Source organism: Pteropus alecto, unplaced genomic scaffold, assembly GCF_000325575.1.
Source record: "Pteropus alecto unplaced genomic scaffold, ASM32557v1 scaffold88, whole genome shotgun sequence".
Lineage (NCBI taxonomy): Eukaryota > Metazoa > Chordata > Mammalia > Chiroptera > Pteropodidae > Pteropus > Pteropus alecto.
Genome location: NW_006494611.1, coordinates 12,691,741 through 12,715,901, shown reverse-complemented (window position 1 = coordinate 12,715,901; position 24,161 = coordinate 12,691,741). Strand labels below are relative to the sequence as shown.

General features: G+C 36.6%; 1 protein-coding gene across 2 annotated transcripts; it reads right to left on the bottom strand.

Annotated features, from left to right (window-relative positions):
- Window positions 1-1,144: 1,144 nt before the first annotated feature.
- TCTN3 (tectonic family member 3) lies at window positions 1,145-23,675 on the bottom strand. Of its 2 annotated transcripts, none has more exons than XM_006925930.3 (14): window positions 23,319-23,675; window positions 23,031-23,154; window positions 22,591-22,709; window positions 19,391-19,518; window positions 19,052-19,160; window positions 18,848-18,963; window positions 18,328-18,363; window positions 17,681-17,761; window positions 16,491-16,616; window positions 15,282-15,389; window positions 14,768-14,862; window positions 14,384-14,537; window positions 11,512-11,649; window positions 1,145-2,939 (listed from the first exon to the last, which is right to left on the bottom strand). In XM_006925930.3, exons 1-14 carry the CDS (start codon window positions 23,569-23,571, stop codon window positions 2,703-2,705), a joined length of 1,824 nt encoding a protein of 607 aa, XP_006925992.1. In that variant the 5' UTR covers window positions 23,572-23,675; the 3' UTR covers window positions 1,145-2,702. The 2 variants fall into 2 exon arrangements, with proteins under 2 accessions (XP_006925992.1, XP_024898106.1); XM_025042338.1 differs by having other exon boundaries at window positions 23,255-23,370.
- Between the last annotated feature and the right edge of the window lie 486 nt (window positions 23,676-24,161).

Genomic DNA, 24,161 nt, shown 5'->3' with positions numbered 1-24,161 from the left:
GTAACTGGCTTTCAGAACCCCTGCTTTAAAAGACAGGCCCAAAATGCTAAACAAATACATCAACAGAAAAGGGAAGTTACTCATAAATAAGGAACATTCTTACATGCAATAAACATGGAGGTTCTTTCTGAAGAGCAAATATTTTCTTCAAAATATAGTTGTATTTTCTAATCATAAAAATCAGAAATGCTTTTTAAAAAAAAATTTCCAATTTTGACATGTTAGCCTTCCACACTTTTTGTTTGCCTAAGTACACATGTATAGATACTTTCTGTTTTACAAAAATAGGACCACAGAGTATATGCACTGTTTTGTAGTCTTTTACTCACTGAAAATGGTTCATGTTTTCCTATGGCAATAAAGGCAGCTTTACTCAATGTTCAGTGGTTGTACAATATTCCAATCTATGGATATTATGTATTTAACTAATCTCCTATTGTTGGACACTTTTCCCCCAGATGATGTCTAATAAATGAAATTGTTTGGTCAAAGTTCATGAATATTTTAAAGGCTTTTCATACATATTAAACAGCTACTTGCCCTTCTCTCACATTCTCACTAAAAGTATTTGAGAGTACCTATTTCTCCACACCTGCAGTGGGATGGCTGGGATTTCAACCTAATTCTATCCAAATTGTATATACCCCTTTATAGCAAAACTTACTTCTTATATTGAATACATGATTACAATAGAGACCTTTTGTGCCATTAGTCAAATAGCTGATAACTTACTTGTATAGACAAAGGGAGGGATCTAAAGGTAGGGAACGGCATTGTTGTGTAGATGCTTTAAAAAATGTTCTGAAGGTCTGGTACAGGGAAGCGACTGGAGGTAAGATGACCACAATCAGCTTTCTGTGTAGTTTGGAAACCAGGCTCAAAGCTAATCAAATTAGCAGAGGCGTAGAGAGGAAAAGAACACCTGAGGTGTTCCTGTTTTGGAAGAGCAGATGTGCTGATTCCTGGTGTAAGATCTCATACACTACAGTTTAAAAAGGCACAGTAGATCACAATGAGATCCCATTTCACATCCACTAGGAGGGCTTAAATAAAAATACGATAACATGTTGGCAAGAATATGGAGAAACTGGAACCCTCATAAATTGCTAGTGGGCTTGTAAAATGGTTCAGCCACTCTAGAAAGTACTTCGGTAGTTCTTTAATAAGTTAAACATAGTTACCATATTGCCCAGCAATCCCGCTCCTAGCACAAAACTTGTACACAAATGTTCATAGCAGCATTATTCATAATTGCCAAAAGAATAGGAACAATTCAAATGTCAATCAACTTATGAATGGATAAATAAAATGTTATATTCATACAATGAAATATTATTCAGCCATAAAAAGGAATGAAGTACTGGTACATGATACAACATGGATGAACCAGATGAACCTTGAAAACATTAAGTGAAAGAAGCCGTACACAAAAGGCTACATACATGTTGTATGATTCCATTTACATGACATGTTCAAAGTAGGCTAATCTATAGAGACAGAAAGTACTTTGATGGCCGCTATAACCTAGTGAGGAAGGGACAATGGGAAGTGACTGCTAATCAGTTTGAAGTTTCTTTTTTTTCCTGTTATTAAACATTTTTATTAATTATAAGATTAACCCATTTATTATGTGGTTTTTCTTTGTCATATTTTTTACCTTTAGAAATATTTTTGATATTTTGTTTTGTCTTTTGTTTAATACACACGCAGTAATTTATAGGAACAAATTCTATTTGTTCCTATAAATTAAAGCCTATATGAGGGCTCAAGAGAAACTTCTGCCCCTCCTAGAACTTGAATTAGGGACCCATAACAAGAGATTATCAGAGATAACCTCTTTTGACATCTATAAGGCAGGAAAAACTATTTACTAAACATCTGTTCTTATCCTCCTGCCATGACCCTTTGAAGACCCCAAGATGTCTTATTTCATCCCTAGCTAAGAGTGTCTTATATACTCATTCTGTCTCTGACTCTTCCATGTATGCAGGGTTCCCATATATATGTATGCGTTACATTTGATATGCTCTCCTGCCAATCCATCCCATGTCTACTTGACTATCAGACCAGCCAAAAGAATTCTGAGGGTAGAAAAGTTTGTTCCTCCCCACAGTTGGTGCTGAGCAGGACAAACTTACTTGCTGGAATACTGCACTTCCCCACGTGGCTGCTGCAGATGAGATGATCTTGGGGTACCCAACACAGGCAGGGAGAGGGTAAGGGTTCTTACCATGTCAGCATGCCTCCAGATCTGTCTGCAGAATCATGGGGTTTCTTTTTAGGGTAATAAAAGCACTCTGAAATTAGTAAATCCAGAGGGTAGCTATTCCCAAGTTCACCAGGGGGACGGTAGGAACATGTTCCCTTTGATGTTGGGCCAAAGTGTGCCTGTGGGCAGATAGATGAAGATTTTGCAAACCTTTAGCAGGCATAACACAACCTGAAGGGCTGGAGGAAGGGCTCTTTGTGTTCTTGCCTGCTTGAGAAGTATAGAACCTAATGTGTTCTTAGTGTTCCGAGGGTACTAAGCAGAGAGCGAGGATAAGATACTTTTATTGCTGTTCTGAAATCCCTTCTCTCATGTACAGATTCCTTCAGTTAGGTTCTCTATTATCCTAAATGCTTTACAGTCATTAGCCAACATAAGTAGGCTGCCGTAAGACTTCCCATAGGGAACACTGAAATCTGATTCTTATCCTTTTTCACTTAGTCTCTAGGCTAAGAAGTCCAAGTAGTAAGATACACAGGATAAGGATGGGAGAAACTGAGCCTTTTTGAGAGTCTACTCCTTTGCTGAATGCCACTTTGAAAGGAAAGAAGAAGTCGAATGGCAATTTCCAGTCCATTCGAGGTTGGCCCCGTGGAGGCTCTGGCTTCTGGGTAATGTCCACGAAGGTCACAATAGTTGTCAAAGATACTTCTGTTACTTGTTGGGAATCCTGCAGGAAAAAAGTCCATGACAAGTCAGCAAATAGCCCTCACTTTCCCCAATGAAAGACCAAAACCAAATTGCTCTAAGCAAGACATACCATTTTCTCATATTGGTCCTATGTAGTTCTCTTTCTATGAGACACAGGAAATGAATTTCTTAGCAACAGTCCATGACACCCGAACTATGGACAATTATACCTACCTGAAGACTGACTGGCTTCCCCCGACTAGGGAGCTGCCTTATATCAGAGAGGCCAGAAGGCAGAACTGCTGCTATTCCATGCTTAGCAGCTCTACCTTATCAGGTCCCAGAAGGCTCCAGTCTCTGAAACAGTACACATGTACTAGTGGAAGTAGTAGAAATTTGAAGTAGAAAGAAATTTGAAACTTCATAGAAAATGCAAAGAACTCAGTAATGTAGTTTAAAAACAAAAAAACAACAAACCATCAGATTTACATATTTTCAGTTAGAAAGGATTCTCCTAACCACCCACCAATTCAAGTCAAATAAAACAGATGATCCCAGGAGGAGAAACCCTGTCAAGCTGACTCAAATATCTGATCTAATGGACATAGCTTTTGGTAGATATGGTTGCAGTCTGGTGACTGGAATCGTGTTTATCTAAAATGAATTCCCTTTGTTCTAATGTGCTCAACAAGCAAACTTCTGATTATAATTTGACAGTAAATAACTATCTTCTTAAACCAGAAATGAATATTTTCTCCATTTACCTACCTTCACTCTGATTATTTGCTGTGGTTTTTAGCAATAGCGAATACCAACCAGACACTGGGAACACAATTTTCCCCAAAATAATCCTTCTAGGAACTTTTTAAAAATGGGTGTGGGGCCACCGCTATGATAATCTTGCATGTCATACTAACTCTTTGGATTCTATTTTGTAAACAGTGAAGCCTGTGAGGGACTTGGCATAAGAACTAATGTAACTTCTGAGGCACTGTAAAAGCTACATACGTTGCAAGGACAGCCAGCTTAGGCTGAAGCTGCCAAGGGAATCCTGATTCCAGCAATCAAGCAACAACCCCTTCCCCACCTCAAGAAGAGATTGTACAATTCAAACCAGAGAATTTTTGTATTTAGAGATGCTGGGCATAGAAAAGGGCGGAGTGAGGTATAGAACAAAAAATAGGGCAATTACCAAGTATAATGAACTCCCTTTCCCCATCTAGCACCAAGATACTGACAGATGGTCTTTTACCCATACCCTTCAGTTAGAAGGGTCTTTTCTGAAGAAAATTCAGTTTCAGCAAAAAGACACAAAGATACATCTGGCAGTTCCACAATCCCCAAATCAACTGTATCTAACTGCCCTATACTAAAGGCTGCAAGTCAGTAAATCTCACTCATGATCACAAAGCTTTTGATCTTAAAAGCTTACTCTTATTTTGGATAGACACCTAGAAATTGCTGGGCATGTGGAATAAGCTCATACATTAGAAAAACTCTACCAAATGGGAAGAATAAATAAACTCAGAGGAAATGGAGACAAGGAAAGATGAAGATAAAAAGTTGTTAATACCTTAGAAGATATATAAGGATGTTAAGAAAAGAAAAAGAATAAGAAAGAACTCTTATATATTAAAAATGTGATAGCCAAAATAAAAAAAAAAAAATCAGTAAAAAGGTGAAAGACAAATGCGAGGAACTCTTCTAGAAAGAACAAAAAGCTAAAGAAATAATATGAGATAAAAGGAAATAAAATTAGAGAATCAGTCTAGTGACCCTGGAACAGATTAACAGGAGTTCCAAAAAGAGAGATCAGAGAAAATAGTGGGAAAGAAATTATTAAACATGTCATTAATAATAATTTAAAATTATCAGCACTGAGTGTTCAGAGTCAAAAATCCCATGAATTGTTTGGTATGATAGATGAAGAAAAAAACTTACCCAAGGCACAATATTGTGGAAGCGTCAGATTACTAAGAGTAAAAAGATCTTAAAATGGTGTCTGAACACCAGTATTGGAAACTAGAGGACAATGGAAGAATGCTTTCAAAATTATGAGTGAAAATCATTTTTCATCTAGAATTTTATACCTAGCCAAATGATCAACTGTGGATGATGACGATGATGGTGGTAGGGGTGGTGGTGATGGCTGAATGAAGTTATCTTTAGATGTGTGAACTAAAGAAAAAAATGCCTTTTCTCAAAGGGGTAATTAGAATATGAGCTCCACCAAAACAAGAGAGTAAACCAAGAAAAAGGAAATAGTAGTGTCCAGGAAACAGTAAATTTAACACAAGTGAGAAGAAGAATTCCCAAGACGACAATTGTTAAGTCCCATTACGACTGCTGGGCAGTAAACAGTCCATATTACATTGGGTTATGGAGGACTCTGCAGAAAACACATAGGAAAGGTAGAAGTGATAACACTATATGACAAGTTCAGCTGCATTGAGAAATTTTACAGAGTGTGAAAAGTCTTAGCCATTAGCTCAAAGAAAAGTAAAAAAATGAAATAGGAGGCAATTATTAATTTCAGGAAGAATAAAAAGTTTCACAAAGATTTAACTCCTTGGATCAACATACTTACATAATCATAATAGTGAAACACTGAATATTGATTTAATAAAACATTTTGATATAACTACATTGGAAGAGTAGTGAGAGGGTCAGGAGGAGACCAAAAGAGGAAGACAACAGATTATCTTTAAACTCCTGAGTCAAGAGATAACAGAATAAAATATTGCTTAGAAATCAAGATAAATGCCAGAAGAAAGATTAAAAGAGTTTAACAGGTAATTTCTGGAAAGCAGGATGGTGAGGGAGATATGAGACTTTACTTTTTGTTATTAGATCCTCTTTTCTGGCAGTTTTTTGCCTTTAAAAATATATGTCTGTTATTTTGATAAATTAAAATTTACAATTATTAATTCATTTGACAAATCATATCGTTATCTAGCATTAGCCTAATCTTCAGGGGAACTCTGAAATATAAAGTAGTCTTCACAGTCCCAACAACTTGTGTCATCCCAACCCAGTGCAAGGGAGTTGGGCTTTCATATTCCTTCGCCCTTAAGTCAATGGTTAAAGACCGTCTCAGAAATGTATATTTCTAGGCACTCTATAGGCAAATTGGATTCAAGTTGCTTGAAGATAGCCTTCTAAAACAAACAAAACAAGGGAAGAAAACCTTAGGAATACATGCCAAATTTAAAAAAAGAAGGAGGGTGGTGAGGGGAACTGGGGATAAAAAAATATAAGGGTCACTGTGAAAAGCAAAATTATATTTGTTAGTCAATACGGTATCACATGAGATATAAAAGAACTGAACGAAATTCCAAAACTAAAAACGTACCCATCGTCCTTTACTCATTTTCTCTCAACCTCCATATCCAACCTCCAATCCAAGTCCTACATGTGACACCCTTAAATTTTCTCAACAATCTACTTCCTGCAGCTATCACAGCTCCCTACCTGGGCCCAGGTTATCAGCGTCTCCTGGTGAATTTCTGTAACAGTGTTCAAAGCTTCACTTCAGTATTGCCCCACACCTTCCATAAGAACAGGGACAAAGTCTATCTCATTTACCATGCTATGCCTAGCACCAGGCATGGTACATGGCAAAGTAAGCACTTGATAAAGATTTCATTTTTGACAAATGAATAGAGGTATTTTTGGAAACAGGGAACTAATATAAAGTAACAAGAGATAATAGGTCACGAGGTAGAAAGTATGCCATAGCTATTTAAGAGCCGGCAATTATAGATCACTTTGACCCCTTATCCTTCCCACTACAATGTCATTAGGATCCCTAAAGGTTGTACGTCATTCATATACTTATGTATTTATTAACTAACTTGTCAGATGACATGCTTATTCTTCATATATTAAAAATATTGCCTCTAAAATTGTGTGTAGGCTTAGAACAAATGCAGTCTAGTAGATAACACCAACTAAATTAAAAAGAACTTTGAATGCACTTGCCAGGTCACTGGATAATAATGATTGTTATTGACCCATTTTAGAATCTGCTTTAGTACCACATAAAGAACAAGCTTTTGGAGTTCAGTTCAGTGTGTTATATTTGAATTCTAAAGTCTAAATTTTTTTCCATTTGCATTTTAAAAGTTATGTATAAACAAAATGAGAGAATTCACTGTTTAGCATGTGCAGCAAGAACACTGAAAAAAAAAAAAACCTAAAAAAAACAACCCCAACAACCTCCCTCAAAGTCCAGTCATCTCATCTCTTTTATCGAGTCAACAAAAGGCATATAGCCAAGTCAGCTCATTTCTTTTACTAGGGATCCAGTTGTTATACATGGTTGATTTAATTTACTTCTACTTTAAACTATTTTATGATGTTTACTTCAGAAATCACCACCAACAACACTATTTTAACATTTTGTGAGGTTTAGGAGACATATATATATATATATATATATACCACTACTAAAAATAAATATATATATATATTTTGGCTTCGGTTTACATGCAGCAAAATCCATTGTCTCAAAATAAGATTTACTTTGTAACAACATGAAAAGTTTAGATTGGTTTTGTTTGGCTTTGGTAATAAGAAGTATACTCTGTATATTACTACTTTACATTTACATAATCTCAGTTTTTAAACTAGTATATGCTAATCTGCATGTCAAATCATTACAAATGAAAACTATCATTATCAGAGAAAAAACTGTGGCTGCCATCTCTTTGATTTATCTTTTGTAGCTACATATTTCAGACTCAGGTGTATAACTCATTAATAAGCTGTTAGAATTTTTTATTCTACTACAAGAATTTTGTCAGGTACATGTATTACAAATATTTCTCCCCATTTTTCTTAAATGTCTTTTTATTTCATTTTAACTTTTTTATTGAGGTACTATTTTATATGTGAAGAAAAGTACACATAAATGTTCAGTTCAGTGAGTTTTGCCAGTTGTATATGCTATGTAGCCAACACCCCAAACAAGAACTGGAATATGTCCATCTTCTCAGAAAGTTCTTTTTTGCCTCTTTTCAGTTTATTCCCTGCCCCTTTCTAAGAAGCAACTACTTTCTGACTTTTGTCACTAAAGATTAGTTTTGCCAATTCTTCTGCTGCATACAAGTGGAATCTTACAGTGTTTTTTTCAAGTGATTGGCTTCTTTCACTCAAGATGAATGTTTTTGTGATACATCCATGTTGTTTTGCATACCAGTAATTCATTGTTTTATTGCTGAGTAGTATTCCATTATGTGAATATACCACAATTTGCTCATTCTTTTGATGATGGGTAATTGGGATTTTCCAATTTTGTGTTATCACGAAAAAGGCTGCTGTGAACATTCTGATACAAATCTTGTCTTGGACATATGTTTTCATTTCTTTTGGGTAAATATGCGGGAGTAAAAATTGCTGGGTCATGGGGAAGGTGAATTTGTAAAGACCAAGAGGTTATACCATTTTTCATTCCTATTAGCCATGTATGAGAATTCCAATTGTTCTATATTCTTGCAACATTCCATGTTATCAATCTTTTTGATTTTAGCTATTCTAGTAAATTCTCTATTGAATATTCTGAGTGCTGTCTTGTAGTTTTAATTTTGTATATCCCTAAGGACTAATGATATTGAGTACCTTTTCATGTTTATTGGCCATTTGTCCCTTTTGGTAAAAAATTTGTTCAAATCTTTGCCCGTTTTGTTTTGTTTTTGGTCTTTGAATTTATTTTTAGGCATTCTTTTTATATTCTGGACATAAATTTTGTCCATAATGCATTGAGAAATATTTTTTCTCAAACTGTAGCCTGCCTTTTCATTTTCATGATGATGTCGTTTGATGAGCAGAGATTTAATGATTTTTGTTACCCGTCCAAGAAATCTTTGCCTCCTTAAAATCTGCAAAGATATTTTCCTATGTTTCTTTTAGAAGCTTTATGACCCTGGATTTAAGGTCTATGTATAGGTCTATGATCCAGGCGTAAGTACTTTTTTGTGTATGGAGTTAGTTGATCTCCCCTCCCCCGCCTCAGTATGTTTATCCATTACTTCCAGTTTTATCTGGCTGTTCGAGCACCTACTGTTTTTTTAAAAAAGTCCTTTTCCCATTGAATTGATTTGACTTGTGGATCTATTTTTTGGACTCTTTATTCTGACTATTTGGTCTATTTGTCCTTACACAAGTACCATACTGTCTAAGGTTTAGAGTAAATCTTGAAATCAGTAGAGTAAGTCTTCCAACTTTGTTGTTCTTTTTCAAAATTGTTTTGGTTGTTCTAATTCCTTTGCATTTTCATGTAAATTTTAGAATCAGCTTGTCAATTTCTACAAAAATGCCTGCTAGGATTTTTTTGTGGGTTTGCATTGTATCTACAGATCCATTTGGGGACAGATACTTTAATGCTGAGTCTTCTACTTCAAGAACATGGTATATCTCTCCATTTATTTAGGTCCCCTATAATTTCTCTCAGTAATGTTTTATAGTGAAGTGGTCTTAAATACTTGTTCCTAAGTATTTCATGTTTTTTTCATGCTAGTGTAAATAAAACTGAATCAATTCATCTTTAAAATAACATCTAATTGTTTTTGGATGTTTTCCTAGTGACTTTAAGGAATTTTACTATAAAAGCAGTAAAATAAATTTGTTAAAGAATATAGATTAGTGAAAATAAGAAACACTATATTTCCATCACTAAGAATACCACTATTAACATCTATGTCTTTATCTATCCACAAAACATCCATATATGAATTACCAAATGCTATGTAGCCAACACTATTTCAGTGTTTTGTAATTTGCTTTTAAAAAAAATTAACCTAACTGTGGGACGTGAACACACAATGTAAATATATATATGCCTTACTGTTAAAATGTTCAGCTGAAACTTATCAGATTTCATTAACCAATGTCAGCATAAAAATTAATTAATTAATTAATTAACTTCTACCTTGTCATGTTAGTAATATATCTTTCTAGCCAAAGTATAGTCCATATTCAAGTTTTCCCAACTATTGCAAAATGTGTTTTACAATTGTTTGTCCAAATCAGAATGCCAATGCAAAAACATGAACTGTATCTCTTTGTTATATTCATGAGTCTCTTTTAATCTAACACAATCAGATATGGTGATTTCTATTATGATGATTAGAATTTATTTAACCATAAAGTACATTGTAAGGGCCCGTATAAATGTAATTTTTCCTCAAATAAGTACATTATTTTTAAGGAGAAGTCAGCTTATATCTGGCATTAGCACTGATTTTAGGAGAATTATTGATTTAAATAAAATTAAATTGAAAATAATAATCTCTGAAAAATAATTAATGAATTATTTATATATAACATAGTCATATGACTCTTTAATAATGGGGACACAATCTGAGAAATGTGTCATTAGCCTTTTTCCCATTTAGAAAAAAAGTGCGGCTTACTGCCAGCATTAATTTCACATCACGCATAGGAATGCTACATTTTCTTGGATTTGACATTTTTTCTTTATAGCAATTACTATACTTTGTAAATGGAATTACTATACTTTGTAAATGGAAATACCACTACTAAAAACAATGCTATAAAACTTATAATATAAATAGAATGATGTCATTTGTTTCCAAAGACTACTGATATACTAGAGCAATGTGAAAATAATAATAAAAGTACATTTCATGGCAAATTTTAATGGTAAGGTTAGGACTGTAGTCGGCAAGTAACCTTGGGGTAAATGCTGCGGCCACAAGTGCTGCTGGTGAGTATTCTGGGGCAGAAGGGGAATGGGTTAAGCGATTTCATTGTTGTGCAAACATCGTAGAGTGTACTTATACAAACCTAGATGGTATAGCCTTCTATTGCCTATTTAATCATGATTGTGGCAGAGGCTTCAAGAAATCAATAAATCCCTTGAAACTATATAAAGAATGTGTGTCTGTGCATTTTTCTAGTAAAGGAATAGCTTTTAACAGATTCTCAATGGGGGTCTGTAAGATTAAGAACCACAAAAACAAACTGGCAGCTAGCTAGACTGGCAGTTTTTCTAGCACATGCTATTTGATTGAGGTAACACTGACAACTTCCAGTCATAATGAATAAAAGGCATTTATTAAAGAAAACAATACAATTAGCTTTGAAATGTAGTCAGAGATATATTCTCTAAAAGTGTTTTTCATATTGCAAATTGTGACTCCTTAGTGTCTGGCATTTAAAAAATGTTTACAACATACTAAAATTACTTATTTTAATGAAGCGCAATCAACCAAGAATTGATGACTACAAGCTAGTCACAGAAGTAACTTTAATAGCAATCACAAGGCTCAGAGACTTGGATAAGTGCGTGACTATCACATTGAATACACACTGGTATGATAATTTAAAAGAATTTAACTTGTACTATATTCTGGATTCAGGAAATTAAAAATAAATAAATAAATAAAATGGGGAAAAAAGGATATAAATTGTATTCACCATGACAACATGCTAATTTCAGTAACCAGGCAGGGAGGATTGACTTGAAAGTTGTATAGCCAAATATTAGCTGGCAGCATAAACTGACTCTCAGAAGTTACAAATGATCTGGTCATCATATGGTTGACAGACAGGTTTGCAAGGGTCAGTGGCCTTTATGAGCCATGACTTACCTGTATAGACTGGCACTGGTATAGGAATCGGGCTCTCGACACATGAGCTTGTGGATTGGACTGGAGGCCTATATATGCCCACAATACCTGAATCTCCAGGGAAACTGGTATGACACAACAGGAAGTACAATGCAAAGCCTGCAGAAAGATAAAGAAGCAACTGCTTGAATTGCTGATGGTTGCCATGCATTACGTAGCTACTATTTCTTAAACATTATCTAGTGACGGAGAAGGCGATGTGGCTTAGAGAGAACAAAAAAGTTCACAATAGACCATATTATTGTCCTTGATCTTAGGAAAACCAATATTCTAAAACATGAGCCCATGTACAATAGTAATAAGAAGTGGTGCATAGTCAGTGCTGTGGAATGTCAGAAGAAACAGCCATTTCTGATTGAGGATGGCTTCATTGAACTGGAATGAGTAATATGTGACTAGAAGAAATGGGGATTAAAGGAAAATTCAGGTAGAGAGATGGCATATAAAAAGGTATACAACTAAACGGCACAGGATGATGCCATGGAGGGACATTCATTGATTAAAGTGAATAACAGTTACTGAGTATCTCCTATGTGTCAGGCACGTTCGAGGTGCTTGTGTTGAGCAAACCACTTGACTAAAGCAAAAAACTTGAACACAGGAGCAGTGAAAGGTTCAGGAAGAAGACATTTTGGTGTTAGATTATAAAGTCCAACCAAACAAACTGATTCCAGGATTAATTCCAAGATGCAGGAAGGATTGATAGAAGTGAGGATATCAATCAGGAGGTTACTATAACTTAGCAGATACAAACTATTCTCAAATATTTTTCTAGCTTCATACTTTTTTATAGTAAGGCTTAGACATAGGCAATAACATGTATAAACTAGGAAAAGGAGCAGACAGACTGTGTTTAATTTATTAAGGAACTCTCAAATTGTTTCCCAAGTGGCTATACCATTTTGCAGTCCCACCAACAATGTCTGAGGGTTGCAGTTTCTCCACATCCTTGTCATTAACCAGCCCCTTCCTATATTCAGCCATGTATCACCCAAAACCACACTCCCTCAGTGGCTTTGAGGTTTATAAGAACTCAATTTGACTTCGGTTGCCTAAGGACTGGATCATGGGTAAGGATATATGTTTACTTATCACCCCAAATCTCCTTAAAAGGAAAAGTTTACAAGGAATAAAATCATAATAGTGCTGAGAAGGAGAAAAACGGCACTTTAAAAATAATCTCTAAGGTGAAAGGCCTTTCAAAATCGGACCTAAAACTCCAATGTAAAAAAACCTGATAAATTTCACAACATAAAAATCACCTTCTACATAGCAAAAAATACCATAAATAGTCAAAAGACAAATGACAAACTGGGAAAAAATATCTGCAAATCACACCACAGAAAACTAATTTCTCAAACATATAAAGACTTCCTATAAATCATAAGAGCATTAATTCAATAAAAATGGGCAAGGGTTATAAACAGATCACAGTGAAGAAAATATGAATTGTTCAACTATATGTCAAGATACTCAACCTGACTCATAGAGAAAAATAAAATGTACTGGGATGCTATTTTTCACTTATCAGATGAGAAAAGAAAGATTAAAGAGTTTGGTAAGATAGTATTGATAAAGGCATGAGATAACAGTCTCATAGATGGATGGTGGGACTGTAAATTGGTACAACCTGTATGGGGAATGAATTGGCAATATTTATTAATATTTTAATGCATATAACTTTAATCTAACAATTCTACTTCTTTCTAGGTTTTATCATATAGGTTTACTCTCACATGTATAAAATAGTACCCAAATAAGGCTATAAAATGCCGCGTTGTGTATAATAGCAAAAGGCTGAAAACAACCTGAATTTCCACCAATACAACTAGTTAAATAAAGTGTGGTTCATCCATATAATGGAACACTAGGCAAATATACTACGTGAAGAATGGGAAGGCTTATTATGTACCAACATGGAACAAACTCTAAGATCAAGTGAAAAAAAAAAGGTGCAGAACAGTGTTTATATCATTTGGATTAAAAAATGAATATAGGAGTATTTACTTGTGTGAGCATGTATTATCTATGGAAGGAAAGAGACTAACTTTGGTTGCCTCTGTGGAAGGGAAGAGCTGCCTGGGAGAGAGATTTTTATTTTGTGCTTTTTGAACTTCAAGACAAGTATTTCTATTACTCACAAAGTAATTTAAATTTTTAAATAAAAAGAAATAAAATTAAATATAATTAGCTGACTGAAGTGAGGAGGTAGGGGGAAAGCAAAAGAGGAAGAAGACAGAATAGCACAGCAGATTTCCTTGTTTTACTTAGACTGGAGTCCAGAGATACACCTGCTAGGCACTGATCTTGTAGGCCACCAGAAAAAGTAAAAGCTGAAACAGCTAAATGAGGTTACTTCCAGGGCAAGGTGTTGAGGTTTTTACTTTTCATTTAATGCCATTCTATATGGTTTGAATTTTAAATCTGTTAATGTATTTTTATTAAATATAAGTGTAAGAATATACATTTTTATAACAGAAAGAGCACAATTTCAATCTCAAAAAATCGGGCTGAACAACATTCCAGAATATAAGAGAATATCTGAAATATATATAAAATATACTTTTTTTTCTTACTATGAGTAAGGTTGATTTTGAATCACAGAACAATCTCTAGATTTTCTACCTTCAAATTTTTTCCCAACAAAGGAAAATAAGTTAGGTGTAAACCTAACCTGAGATAATAACATCAAATGGGCATGATTTCTTATATTATTCTTCTTCTAACAACCACATCAACTAGAGAAATAGGGCTGGTCTTAATTTTAATATCCATAATTTACAAACAAAAGGGGAAAGTAAGTCTCGGTCAGAACATGTATTTCTTTCCTTACTGAAACACTGCAGTTCCTACTGAAGATCCTGGTCCACTCTCCCTTCTGGGCTGCGTCAGCATTACCAAAGATGCCAACACGCTCCGGTCTGGGCCTCCCATGAAGAGTCTCATACATTTCCTGCTGCAGGTGGCTGCAGTCTAGCTTTTTCAGCCTGAAATTAAAAACCATGGAGGCTGGAGTCCAATGCTAACATAATAATATAACCATGTTAGTATATTAATCCAAACTTTAGAAATAATACTATAAAAGAGAAGAAATAATCCTTAGATACAGAAGACTGTCAGAAAACTCTTAGCAATATTAATATTATTTAGATTATAAGACTATTCCTTACCAGCATTCTCTGAACTGATGCGAAATGATGCGAAAGCAAAGAATTACCTGAACTTGCATCCAGACATTGCATTTACTCCAAACTGTACTTTGTGTCGCTTAACAGAGCAAGTTCCATCCCCCCGGCTCTGCAAGAGGGTCATCTGAGGTGGAAAGCGATGGTCAAGGAGATAACAGAAAAAAAAGTAGGCAGATTGGTAAATTTATGCTCTCACTGTTTCCTTAACATTAAATTAATATTATCGTTCAAGTCACGATTTTCTTCCTCTAGTAATTAAAAAACACAGAAATAACTAGGGTTTTTTTTTCTGAATATGGTTAACCACACATCAGCATATAAATACAAAAGTTATTAAAACAAAAGTTAGTCATGATCCTCACTTCGGCCAATCTAACATTGTTTTAAAGCCTTTGGTTGCATCCGCATTTGAGAACATATGTATTCATGGTTTGGTAAAGGAAGTCCTGGATACCTAAAAAATGGGGGGACCTTAGATTGGAAAATCCAAAAGATCAGCAGCTGTAGTTTTCTCATTAGGCTACGATAGGCCAAAAAGGATACTGTGTGACTTATGTCATCAGTTAGAGACAAGAGTGGCTTCCCAACAATATAGCCAGGATTTCCACTTCTAGGACTCGGAAGAGAAGCAGCTGAGCTCTGTTGAAAAGCCTGCAGAAAGAGTGAAGAAAAGTCACTTATGGAAAAAAAAAAAGCATGCTCTCCCACCTTCCACTGCTTGGCTTCATATGCAATGCAAGAAGTTGGCTGCACTGAACAATTGGCTTCCTTCCACAGTGTAGTGTTTCGCAGAAATGTCTGCTCCAATGACTTTTCCTGTTTTTCCCCCTAAAGTATATCCTGAGTGATCTGAATATTGAAATTCACTCTATCAATTCACTACTACTATGTTAATATGCTACTTCTGCCAAGGATTATAACCAAGGATCTATCAATGCTGTTTCTCAAAAATTACTATCAATTTAGGGCTATGTTCAGCCTGGATGAAAATGAAAGGAATTTAAGTAATTCAGAAATATATTTTAATTAACTATAGATGTTCCAGAGATGAACTCTGAGAATCATGAGACTTGGATGATCAGTTGAGGGCAGAGTTGGGAAGAAAATGGACTCTGCTGGGTTCAAAAAGAAGAAGAAGAAGAAAGCCAAAAAGTAGTGATCAAGGTTAGAAAGTTAGATTAAATGGGAAATGAAGAAAATCATCACATTATATTTTTTACATGTTTGTAAATACACATAGGCAAAACCTCATGCTCATTATAGCATGAAGAAAATCATCACATTATATTTTTTACATGTTCATAAATACACATAGGCAAAAACTCATGCTCATTATAGCGTGTAAGAACAAATAAAATATAAAGAGTAATATAAAGAGTAAAAGTGAAAAAAAAAAAACCTGACTGAATGCCCGAGAATATGAGAAAAGCTAGTTAAAGCATTTCTGTGCGATGCTGGCTGAATATACAACTCAAAATGACTATTTAATACAAGAGTTTGGACTTGACATTGAAGTCCTGCTTTGCTGGGGGCCAGATAGAGAATGAGAGAAAATGTTAATGAATAAACATTACTGAATCCCTATTACTTATGGCTAAATTATGAGATATTAAAAGTTGAGGCCTCCCTCACCTGACAGCCTGAACTAGGCCTTCGAATTCTTACTCTATTTCACATGTGTTACAGAAGCAGAGTAACTATTTCTAACCCGATATGTCTTCCCCTCTTAATCCCCCACAGAAGTGCCCTAACCCTGAAGCGAATGATGAACTGCTGCTGTAAGGAAGTGCCTGGCTCGACGGTCAGGTTGGTTTGTCCAAAACTGACAAAGACTTTCTGGATTCCAAAAGTCCCATTGGTCTCTATCTCATAGATGACCTGAAACACAAAAGTAGAATCAATTAATAAAAATTATTTAGCAGGCCAATTATGTTTAAGACAGATGATTTTCTGTCTGTAAGAGTTTTATTATAACTGAATGAGGGTATGACATGGTGACTATGGTTAACAATACTGTATATTTGAAAGTTGCTAAAAGAGTAGATATTGAAAGCTCTCATTGCAAGAAAAAAATATTACTGTGTGGTGATGGATGTGAACTAAACTTCCTGTGGTAATCATTTCACAACATATTTGTATTTCAAATCATTGTATTATACATCTAAAACTAATACATCCTATAGCAATTATATCTCAATAAAAAATAACTGGAGGGAGAACAAATAAGTAATCTTAAAAAATGCCACACATAAATACCATGAAAAGATAAAGTTGACTTCATATTATATCTATACATGAAAAAAGAGACTGGACAGAGCTCTTTTAAAGAGTTAATGGGAGAGCTGAGTTTATGGTAAAAACTGAAGGAGAAGAAAAATAAGTTTTGATTGTGTGCAGAGGAAGGCAAGTAGAAGCACACGCAGAGGTGAGCATGGAATGGAAACCTGGTTTACTTGGCTCTCTCCATGTCTGAGGAAGAATAAAGATAGTAACTGGAGATGGAAGTTATAAGCAATTGAAGGTAACCTTTGATTTCTGAGCACAGTCTTTAAAATTATGCTTTAAGATAATTCTTAGTTCTGTAGGTTGATTAGAAGAGAGAGAAGAGGAGAAGAAATTGATTAGTCTATTTCAGATTTTCAGATGATACTGGCTTTGTCAACAGAAGAAAATGTGGTCAGTAAGAACCATGATAGACTGAATATGGACAAAGAAAGAGGAGTCAGAAATAACCTTAATGTTCTTAATGGGCATGAAATACTGGAGGACGATGCCGAAACACGGCAGGGAGGAAGGGGATGGGCTCCATTCTTGACATGTTAAGTTTCCGGTAACGCACAAAAAATTCATGTGGGGTTGGTCTGGTATTTAATGAAAGATGAGGCACCTCAGTAATGTTGAACAACATACATCAGTCCAGAACCTGAGGTCAGCATCCCTACCTGGGAAACAACATTCTGACACGTGTTTCCAGCCAGCAGAGGAGAACGAGCTTCTGAGACAAGTGTTACAGGAACCTGGAACTATCAAGGGAAAGAAGCGAATCAACTAAAATGGAAAGCAGCATTTTCTCTTCCAGCTACATGTCATGCTGAAATAAGCATTTTTCATTTTTAACCATCGCCTGTCTTTATCCTTCCATTGCCAGCCTACAACTTAAGTTCAAGTTATTCTAAATCAGCACTTCTCAAAACATATTTCTCAGAACATTAATTCTATTAGATACAAAATAAAGGTGCCATGGTCAAATAAGTTTTAGAAATACTATGTTCGATACCTGCCTCTTAGAGATTAACAAGGCCCTCGAGCATATTAAAGATTCTAAGAAGTCCACCCTAAGTATAGTGTTTAACTTTAAGTTTAACCCAATGTTTCCCAAACTTATCAAACACCTTTCAAATTCTTATTTCATATACTTATTAATCATATAGAACATTAAACATATGGAAAACATTGTTTCAGCTTCACATTTTCAGTTTGATATAGCATACATATATTTTCTTTTGCTATTACGATCTAAACTGAAATTGCCTCAGATGTAAAGGGACCAAATATTCTCTTTATTTTTTCCCAATAAATAGCATCATACCTTCATATTCTGTGGATCAGTCATACCTATTGGAATCTAGAATAAAAGAAAAACAAGAAAATGGCTATGCATATGCCTTAGAAAAAAATCTCCAGGAGCTTGTAGTTTCATATTTGGGGGGTAAAAAAAATCAACATATTAGAATGATTTGCTTCCTTTCTTCTACCTGACTCTTCTTTATACTAAAATGCCAGGAGTAGAGCTGAGGGGAGGTTGGATAAACTGTGATGCCCACCTACGCTGAGCTAGACCTCTACTGAATGGCAAAAAAGTAGTTTTGGTGAAATAGTGAGATGTCACCCCTTCCATCCTCCCAAGCAATCCGATTAGCCAGGAGGGTGAGAATCTCTTACTGTGGCTCTATAGCCCTAATTCTTTCATCTTTTTCAGATGATAGAGTCTTTTATGTAGCTCTCAGGCATTCTGAATTCCAATCAGCACTTTTCCTACAACCCAACAGAGGGAAGCTTGTTGACTTTAAAACCACAGTGGTGACAATGGGGAGAGAAGTGATACCCACTTTCAAGACTGTGAAATTATAGTAAGAGGCAGCATTGAGGGCTGGATCTGAGGTGCAACTATCTGCCAGGTTCTTGAAGAAACGAGCACAGGTTGTACTTTTACTCTCCAAGAAACCTTAGAACACAAAGAATTAAGGAGGTGGTAAATGAGAAAGTCTATTTTAAATTGAACAAAAAAGTTGGCACTTTTGCTCTGGACTCACCCGCAGGATTGCTTTCAGCACAGAGTCCCCAGGCTCCAATTCCTGCAGGCTGCTTCAGCAAGCTTATTACAGACCACTGGGGGAAGTAAGTCAAAATGGGGTCCCCAGCCTGAATAAAGTAGAGCGGAAATTTATTCAGTGAGATTGAACTGAAGTCCATAATAAAAAAGTAGAAACAAAAACTGACTCAACAGCTTGTTAATGTAGACCATACTGCCCTCCAAAAGAGCTGACAAAGGTTTACCTAATTGCAGCAGGGTACCTCAAAGATACCCTGTCAGTTGTCGGCTATGAGGGAAAAATTGAAGCGAACAATCCCATCCCCTTCCGCAGGCTCACCCTGTAAAAAGGTGATGGCGACTGGGTTTGGAATGTTGAAGTAAATGATCTGCCTCCAAACTCTGTAGCCAGGGCCTGGAAGTTGGTTGCATTGACCTTTTGGAGCTCCTGGAAATAGTTTAATTTTGCTAAAATGTTTTTTAAAAAGAAAAGGGGTTTAGATAACAGAAAAATTCATTTTTTAATATCTTGCACACCAAGTAACTAATTTCTAAAGATTTTTTTTGAGGTGTAATATATACACATTAAGGTTAAGTATACAAATGCACTAATCTTAAACACAAACTCAAAAGAATTTTTATGAATTTATATACTTTTATTAGAACATTTTCCCAGAAGGTTCTCAACCAATATTCCATCTTCGGAGATAACAATTCTAATTTTTATCACCTTCTAATTTATATGTAATCTGTTAAATGAATTATTGTTTTATGATTAAGACCTAAGAATATGGCCAATGAATGCCAGTCAGTTCCAAGTCTCTGATGCCACAAATGTGTGATTAGCAATTTGTGATGAAAATAGGAGGCTCAATGATGCTGACGTTTGCCCCACACCAAACGAGTCTCTAGTACAACAAAATGGTACTGTTTCCATAGGAACATGGTGAAGTTGGAGACAATATTTGATTTGTCTCCTCCAAATCTTCCTGTTTTCCCTAAAGTTCAACTAACCAGTCCTAATGTTTCCATCTCTCAAGTACATGGATTTGTCATGTTTTATTCTTTTCGCCTTACAATTTCTACATTCAAAATTTCAGACACTCTACAGGAGTACTTTCTGTAACAATTCTATAATTTATATTACAGCAATGTGTAAAGCTACCCAACCTCCTGCAGCCCTCTCCCTATGGCACTTCAGAACCAGGAGATAGATGTAAGAAAAGACCTCTGGCATTGTCCACTGTCCAGACGGTGGCTGGTGATGGACAATATGCTGCTTCACCACCCAAGTCTTCTGCTAACTTGAAAAAGAAACATAGCAGAAACATGCCTCATGTGAATTCCTTTAATTCTGCATATACTTATGGTCATTTGAACAGATTCAAAAAGGTATCAAGACCTGAAAGCTAATGAGGATTCTACATTACAAAAGCTTGACCTTCATTTTCTGTAATCACAAAGTCTTAATTATTTGACTTTTCAGCTTTCTGATAGAGTATGAAATAAACACAACTGTAAATTCTGGGGACTTACAGACTCCTTACTCACTCTGTATCTCCTACATCTTTGCTACTCAAAGTGTGGTGCACAGACAAGCAGCTCCAGCATCGCCTGGGAGCTTGTCAGAAATTCAGAATCTTAAGCCACTCCCCAGACATAGTAAGTCAGAATCTGCATGTTAACAAACTCTCCATGTGAAATGCAAGCATTTCGGAGTTTTAAAAGCATTACTCTGGAACAGGCAATGCTGATGCTGCTGGTTTGCAGACCAGCTTCTGCCTCTGATCTGAATCTTCAGACTTTAAAGCTTCCAGGAGATATTTAACATTTCCTTCAGAATTCAGACCCTGAAAACCACATGGAAGAAATACTTACCTCATATAAAATGCAGTTATTTGTAACCTTATAAATGAAAGAAAAGTTAAACTTAAGCTAAGAAAGAAGATAAGCTGATATGGTAAATATCCATCTGGTAATTTTTTCATGGCTTAAAAGAATCAGAGAAAGTTTACATTTTGTCTCTCACTTTAGCGCAGGGATACCGCTGGTAAGCAGCAATAATGCAAATAAGGAACATAAGCTAAGGATAATAAGTAGAGTTTTTGTCTAAAACTCTAAAAGTTTTGCCTAAAAATTTCTACCATCATACATAGTATGCATCACATCTAACAGAACTTAAGGATATTTCAGATGTGGACGAAAGCCTAGAGACCACCTGGCCCAATCCCATTAGAATATTTGGATCCTGAGAGGTAAATGAGTTCCAAAAAGCCACATCGCCATCTGGCAGAGCCAGGAGTAGATCACAGACTTCCTGATTCCTGGTCTCCTCTTCCTCACTCTTTGACTGAGAATGTCTGTTACTCGTGATCACTATCAGCAAATATTAAGCACCGTGGGCAAACAGAGTATTTGGTCCATCTTCTCTAGTTGCTGGTAATTTACCTTGGGAGACACAATGTTCATATAAACCAATAACAATCCGAAGTAACCTATAGTTTCCAAGGGACTGACTCTCAGATGTTCGGGAAACAAAGTTCAGAACCAGTGGTCCAGAAGCAGTGGCAGAGTGGACTGGGAGGCAGGAGGGGAGATCAAAAGCAGGGAGGACCAGCTGGATACCACTGCAATAGCTCTAGAGCATAATAAAGCTGGAACTAGAAGGCAGTGGGAGATTAGGAAAGGATGGGGCAGCGCAGACTTATTATAAGTCCCCTTAAACCAGGAATTGGTTGTTTACTGAAACAAATATAGTTTTGCTATTTCTTTTCTAACTAACAGATGAAATCAGAATGGGTTAACTTTCAGGGACATTTAAGTCTGTGTGAGAACATTATTTTGATTCTTAGACATTAAAAAGAGACATATTAACTTCTAAAGATATGAAGTTAATATGTCTAAGTCTATTTACAAACCTTAATAATAACAACCACCTCTCATCATCATTGCCCTCTGTAGTTACAGAGGACTTTCACATCCAGGGCTAGCATTATTTCTCATTTTGCAGCGGAAGAAACGAGACTGGAAATGCTAAGGGATTTGCCCAAGTTTTGTGCAGCTGGTAAGTAAATGGCAAGGCTGAAATCTGAGTGTAATGCTGTTTTTCCTATAGTGCTGACTCATAAAATAAAAACAAGGTTGGTGCGGACTAATTTTTCAACAACATTCAAGTATTATTTGGTGCCTCCTGTGTATCAGGTACTGGGGATTCCATGAGTCGCTTCATGGAGATTGTAGCAAGTGGGAGAATAGAGCCTATCTGTAATAATCTGGGCTAATAGGGATGATTGAAATTAAATTTCTGTATAGGTTTTCTGACCCATAGCCAATAGGGGATAAGAAACTGCAAATGTTCACTAATAAAAAGAGGGGGCAGGTGGACAGGCAAAAGAAGAGGGAGAATGATAGAAATTCAAAGGACAAAAAAAAAAAAAAATTAAAACCAAAAAAAACAAAAAAACGGAAAAAAAGGACAGAGACAAAGCCAATTTTCAATAAACGTTAGGCAATAAGAACAGCCAATATATTTCTACTCACAGTTGTTCACATGGACACAAAACTGCCTAACTCCATTTGAATCCATGAGAACTCTTGAAGGGAATGGGGAATTACTCCTGAAGATAAGAGAGTTGTCCACACACACCCAACTTGAAGACCTGTGAAGAAACATAATGAAGAATAGATACATTTAGGAACACAGGGTTAGGTGGAAAGAAGGGTTCCCCCATGGGTGTCAGATGCCAAAGAGAGGACTCCTTGGGCAGCCGCGGGACGACAGGAAGGTCCTTTTCTATTGGATAGCCCTGCTCTAGAGAATCCAAAGAGGAACGTCACTACTGGGAAAAACCAAGATAATTCCACTTACAGGAGTGGAAGTGGGGGAGGAGAGTAGGAAGGCTAACCCTGTCTTCTTTCAAATATTACTTATTCTAGGGCTCCAATTCCCTTTAGGATTCAACCTGCTTAACACTGCTCACCTCACGCTGCCTGGAAGGCAGAAGGAGAAAACTGTCCTCGGATGGGGAAGATAGCAGTCCCTGTCGCAGCAGCAATTTATATCACAGGCACCAGGAGTCAAGTCACAGACACAGATCGGTAAGACTGTGAAGATATAACATAAAACAGAGCGAAAGGGGTAAGGACCCCCCCACCCAAGTGTTCCAAGAGCGAATTCCCCTCTTCTGACAGCCCCACTCCTTACTTTGTGGCAATTCACTTTGTTCACAGAATTTTAAGTCAGTTTCCATCCCCACATTTCCCCTCACCTGGGAATAGGTCCACGGTCCTATTCCCAGGTGCCGAAGAGGTCAGAACAGTAGGGCCCACTGTGGAGCTCCCAAGTGTGGCCCAGGGGGTTTCAGTCCCCCTCGAGGGCTGAGGGGTCACGCCCTGCGACCCTGGGCCAAGGTCCGAAGGGGTGGGCACTGCCTCTGCCGGGGAGGAAGAGGGCTGAGGACCGACGTCCTTGGGGACCATCAGGAAGAACACCTGCAGCAGCACTAGCGGATAAGTGCACATGGAGCAGTCGAGACCCCCAAGAGTTTTAGAAGGGTTTCCGAGGTCGCCAGACCCGTCGCTAGAGGATTAGAGGGCGTGGGTGTGGGAAGAGTCGCACAGCATCTGATGTCATCGTATGGATTCGCTCATTGGCTCATGACGATAGCTGAGAGCTCTTCAGCCAATAGAAAGCGGTGTTGTTACAGCTCTTTCAGCAACGTTTAGTCTGCGCCCCCCTCCTTAGGCCGGGGGAGACACTGCTTCCGTCGCTTGGCAACCGCCAAACTGGCTTGGCGCTCTTGCCCCTTCTCTCCGCTGGATGGCAGACGAAGTTCAGCGGGAGGGCTAGTGCAGTTGGGTGTCCACAGATTTCGGGACCCAGAGAACTGAGACCTTCCTTTGATGGAGGGAAACCCCAGAGGCTGGAACTAGAATTGCATATATTATCCGGCTTTCTAAGCAAGGATGATTATCTCAGGGAGGAAAATATACTGAAGGTTTCATACCTTAAAAAAAGGTCTCATCTGAATATTGTGTTTTGGTGGGAAACATTAGAAGGATTCAATTCCTTAAATTTTATCATTGAGAAATTACAAAAAAAAAAAAAAATT

Bases quoted from the DNA above. Each gene is read 5' to 3' on its own strand.
- TCTN3 (XM_006925930.3), bottom strand. From the start codon at position 23,571: ATGTGCACTTATCCGCTAGTGCTGCTGCAGGTGTTCTTCCTGATGGTC. The intron at 18,964-19,051 runs GTGAGTCCAGAG...TTGTGTTCTAAG, and splicing joins TGCTGAAAGCAATCCTGCGG to GTTTCTTGGAGAGTAAAAGT. The intron at 17,762-18,327 runs GTATGATGCTAT...TTCCCTTGATAG, and splicing joins CTGATCCACAGAATATGAAG to TTCCAGGTTCCTGTAACACT.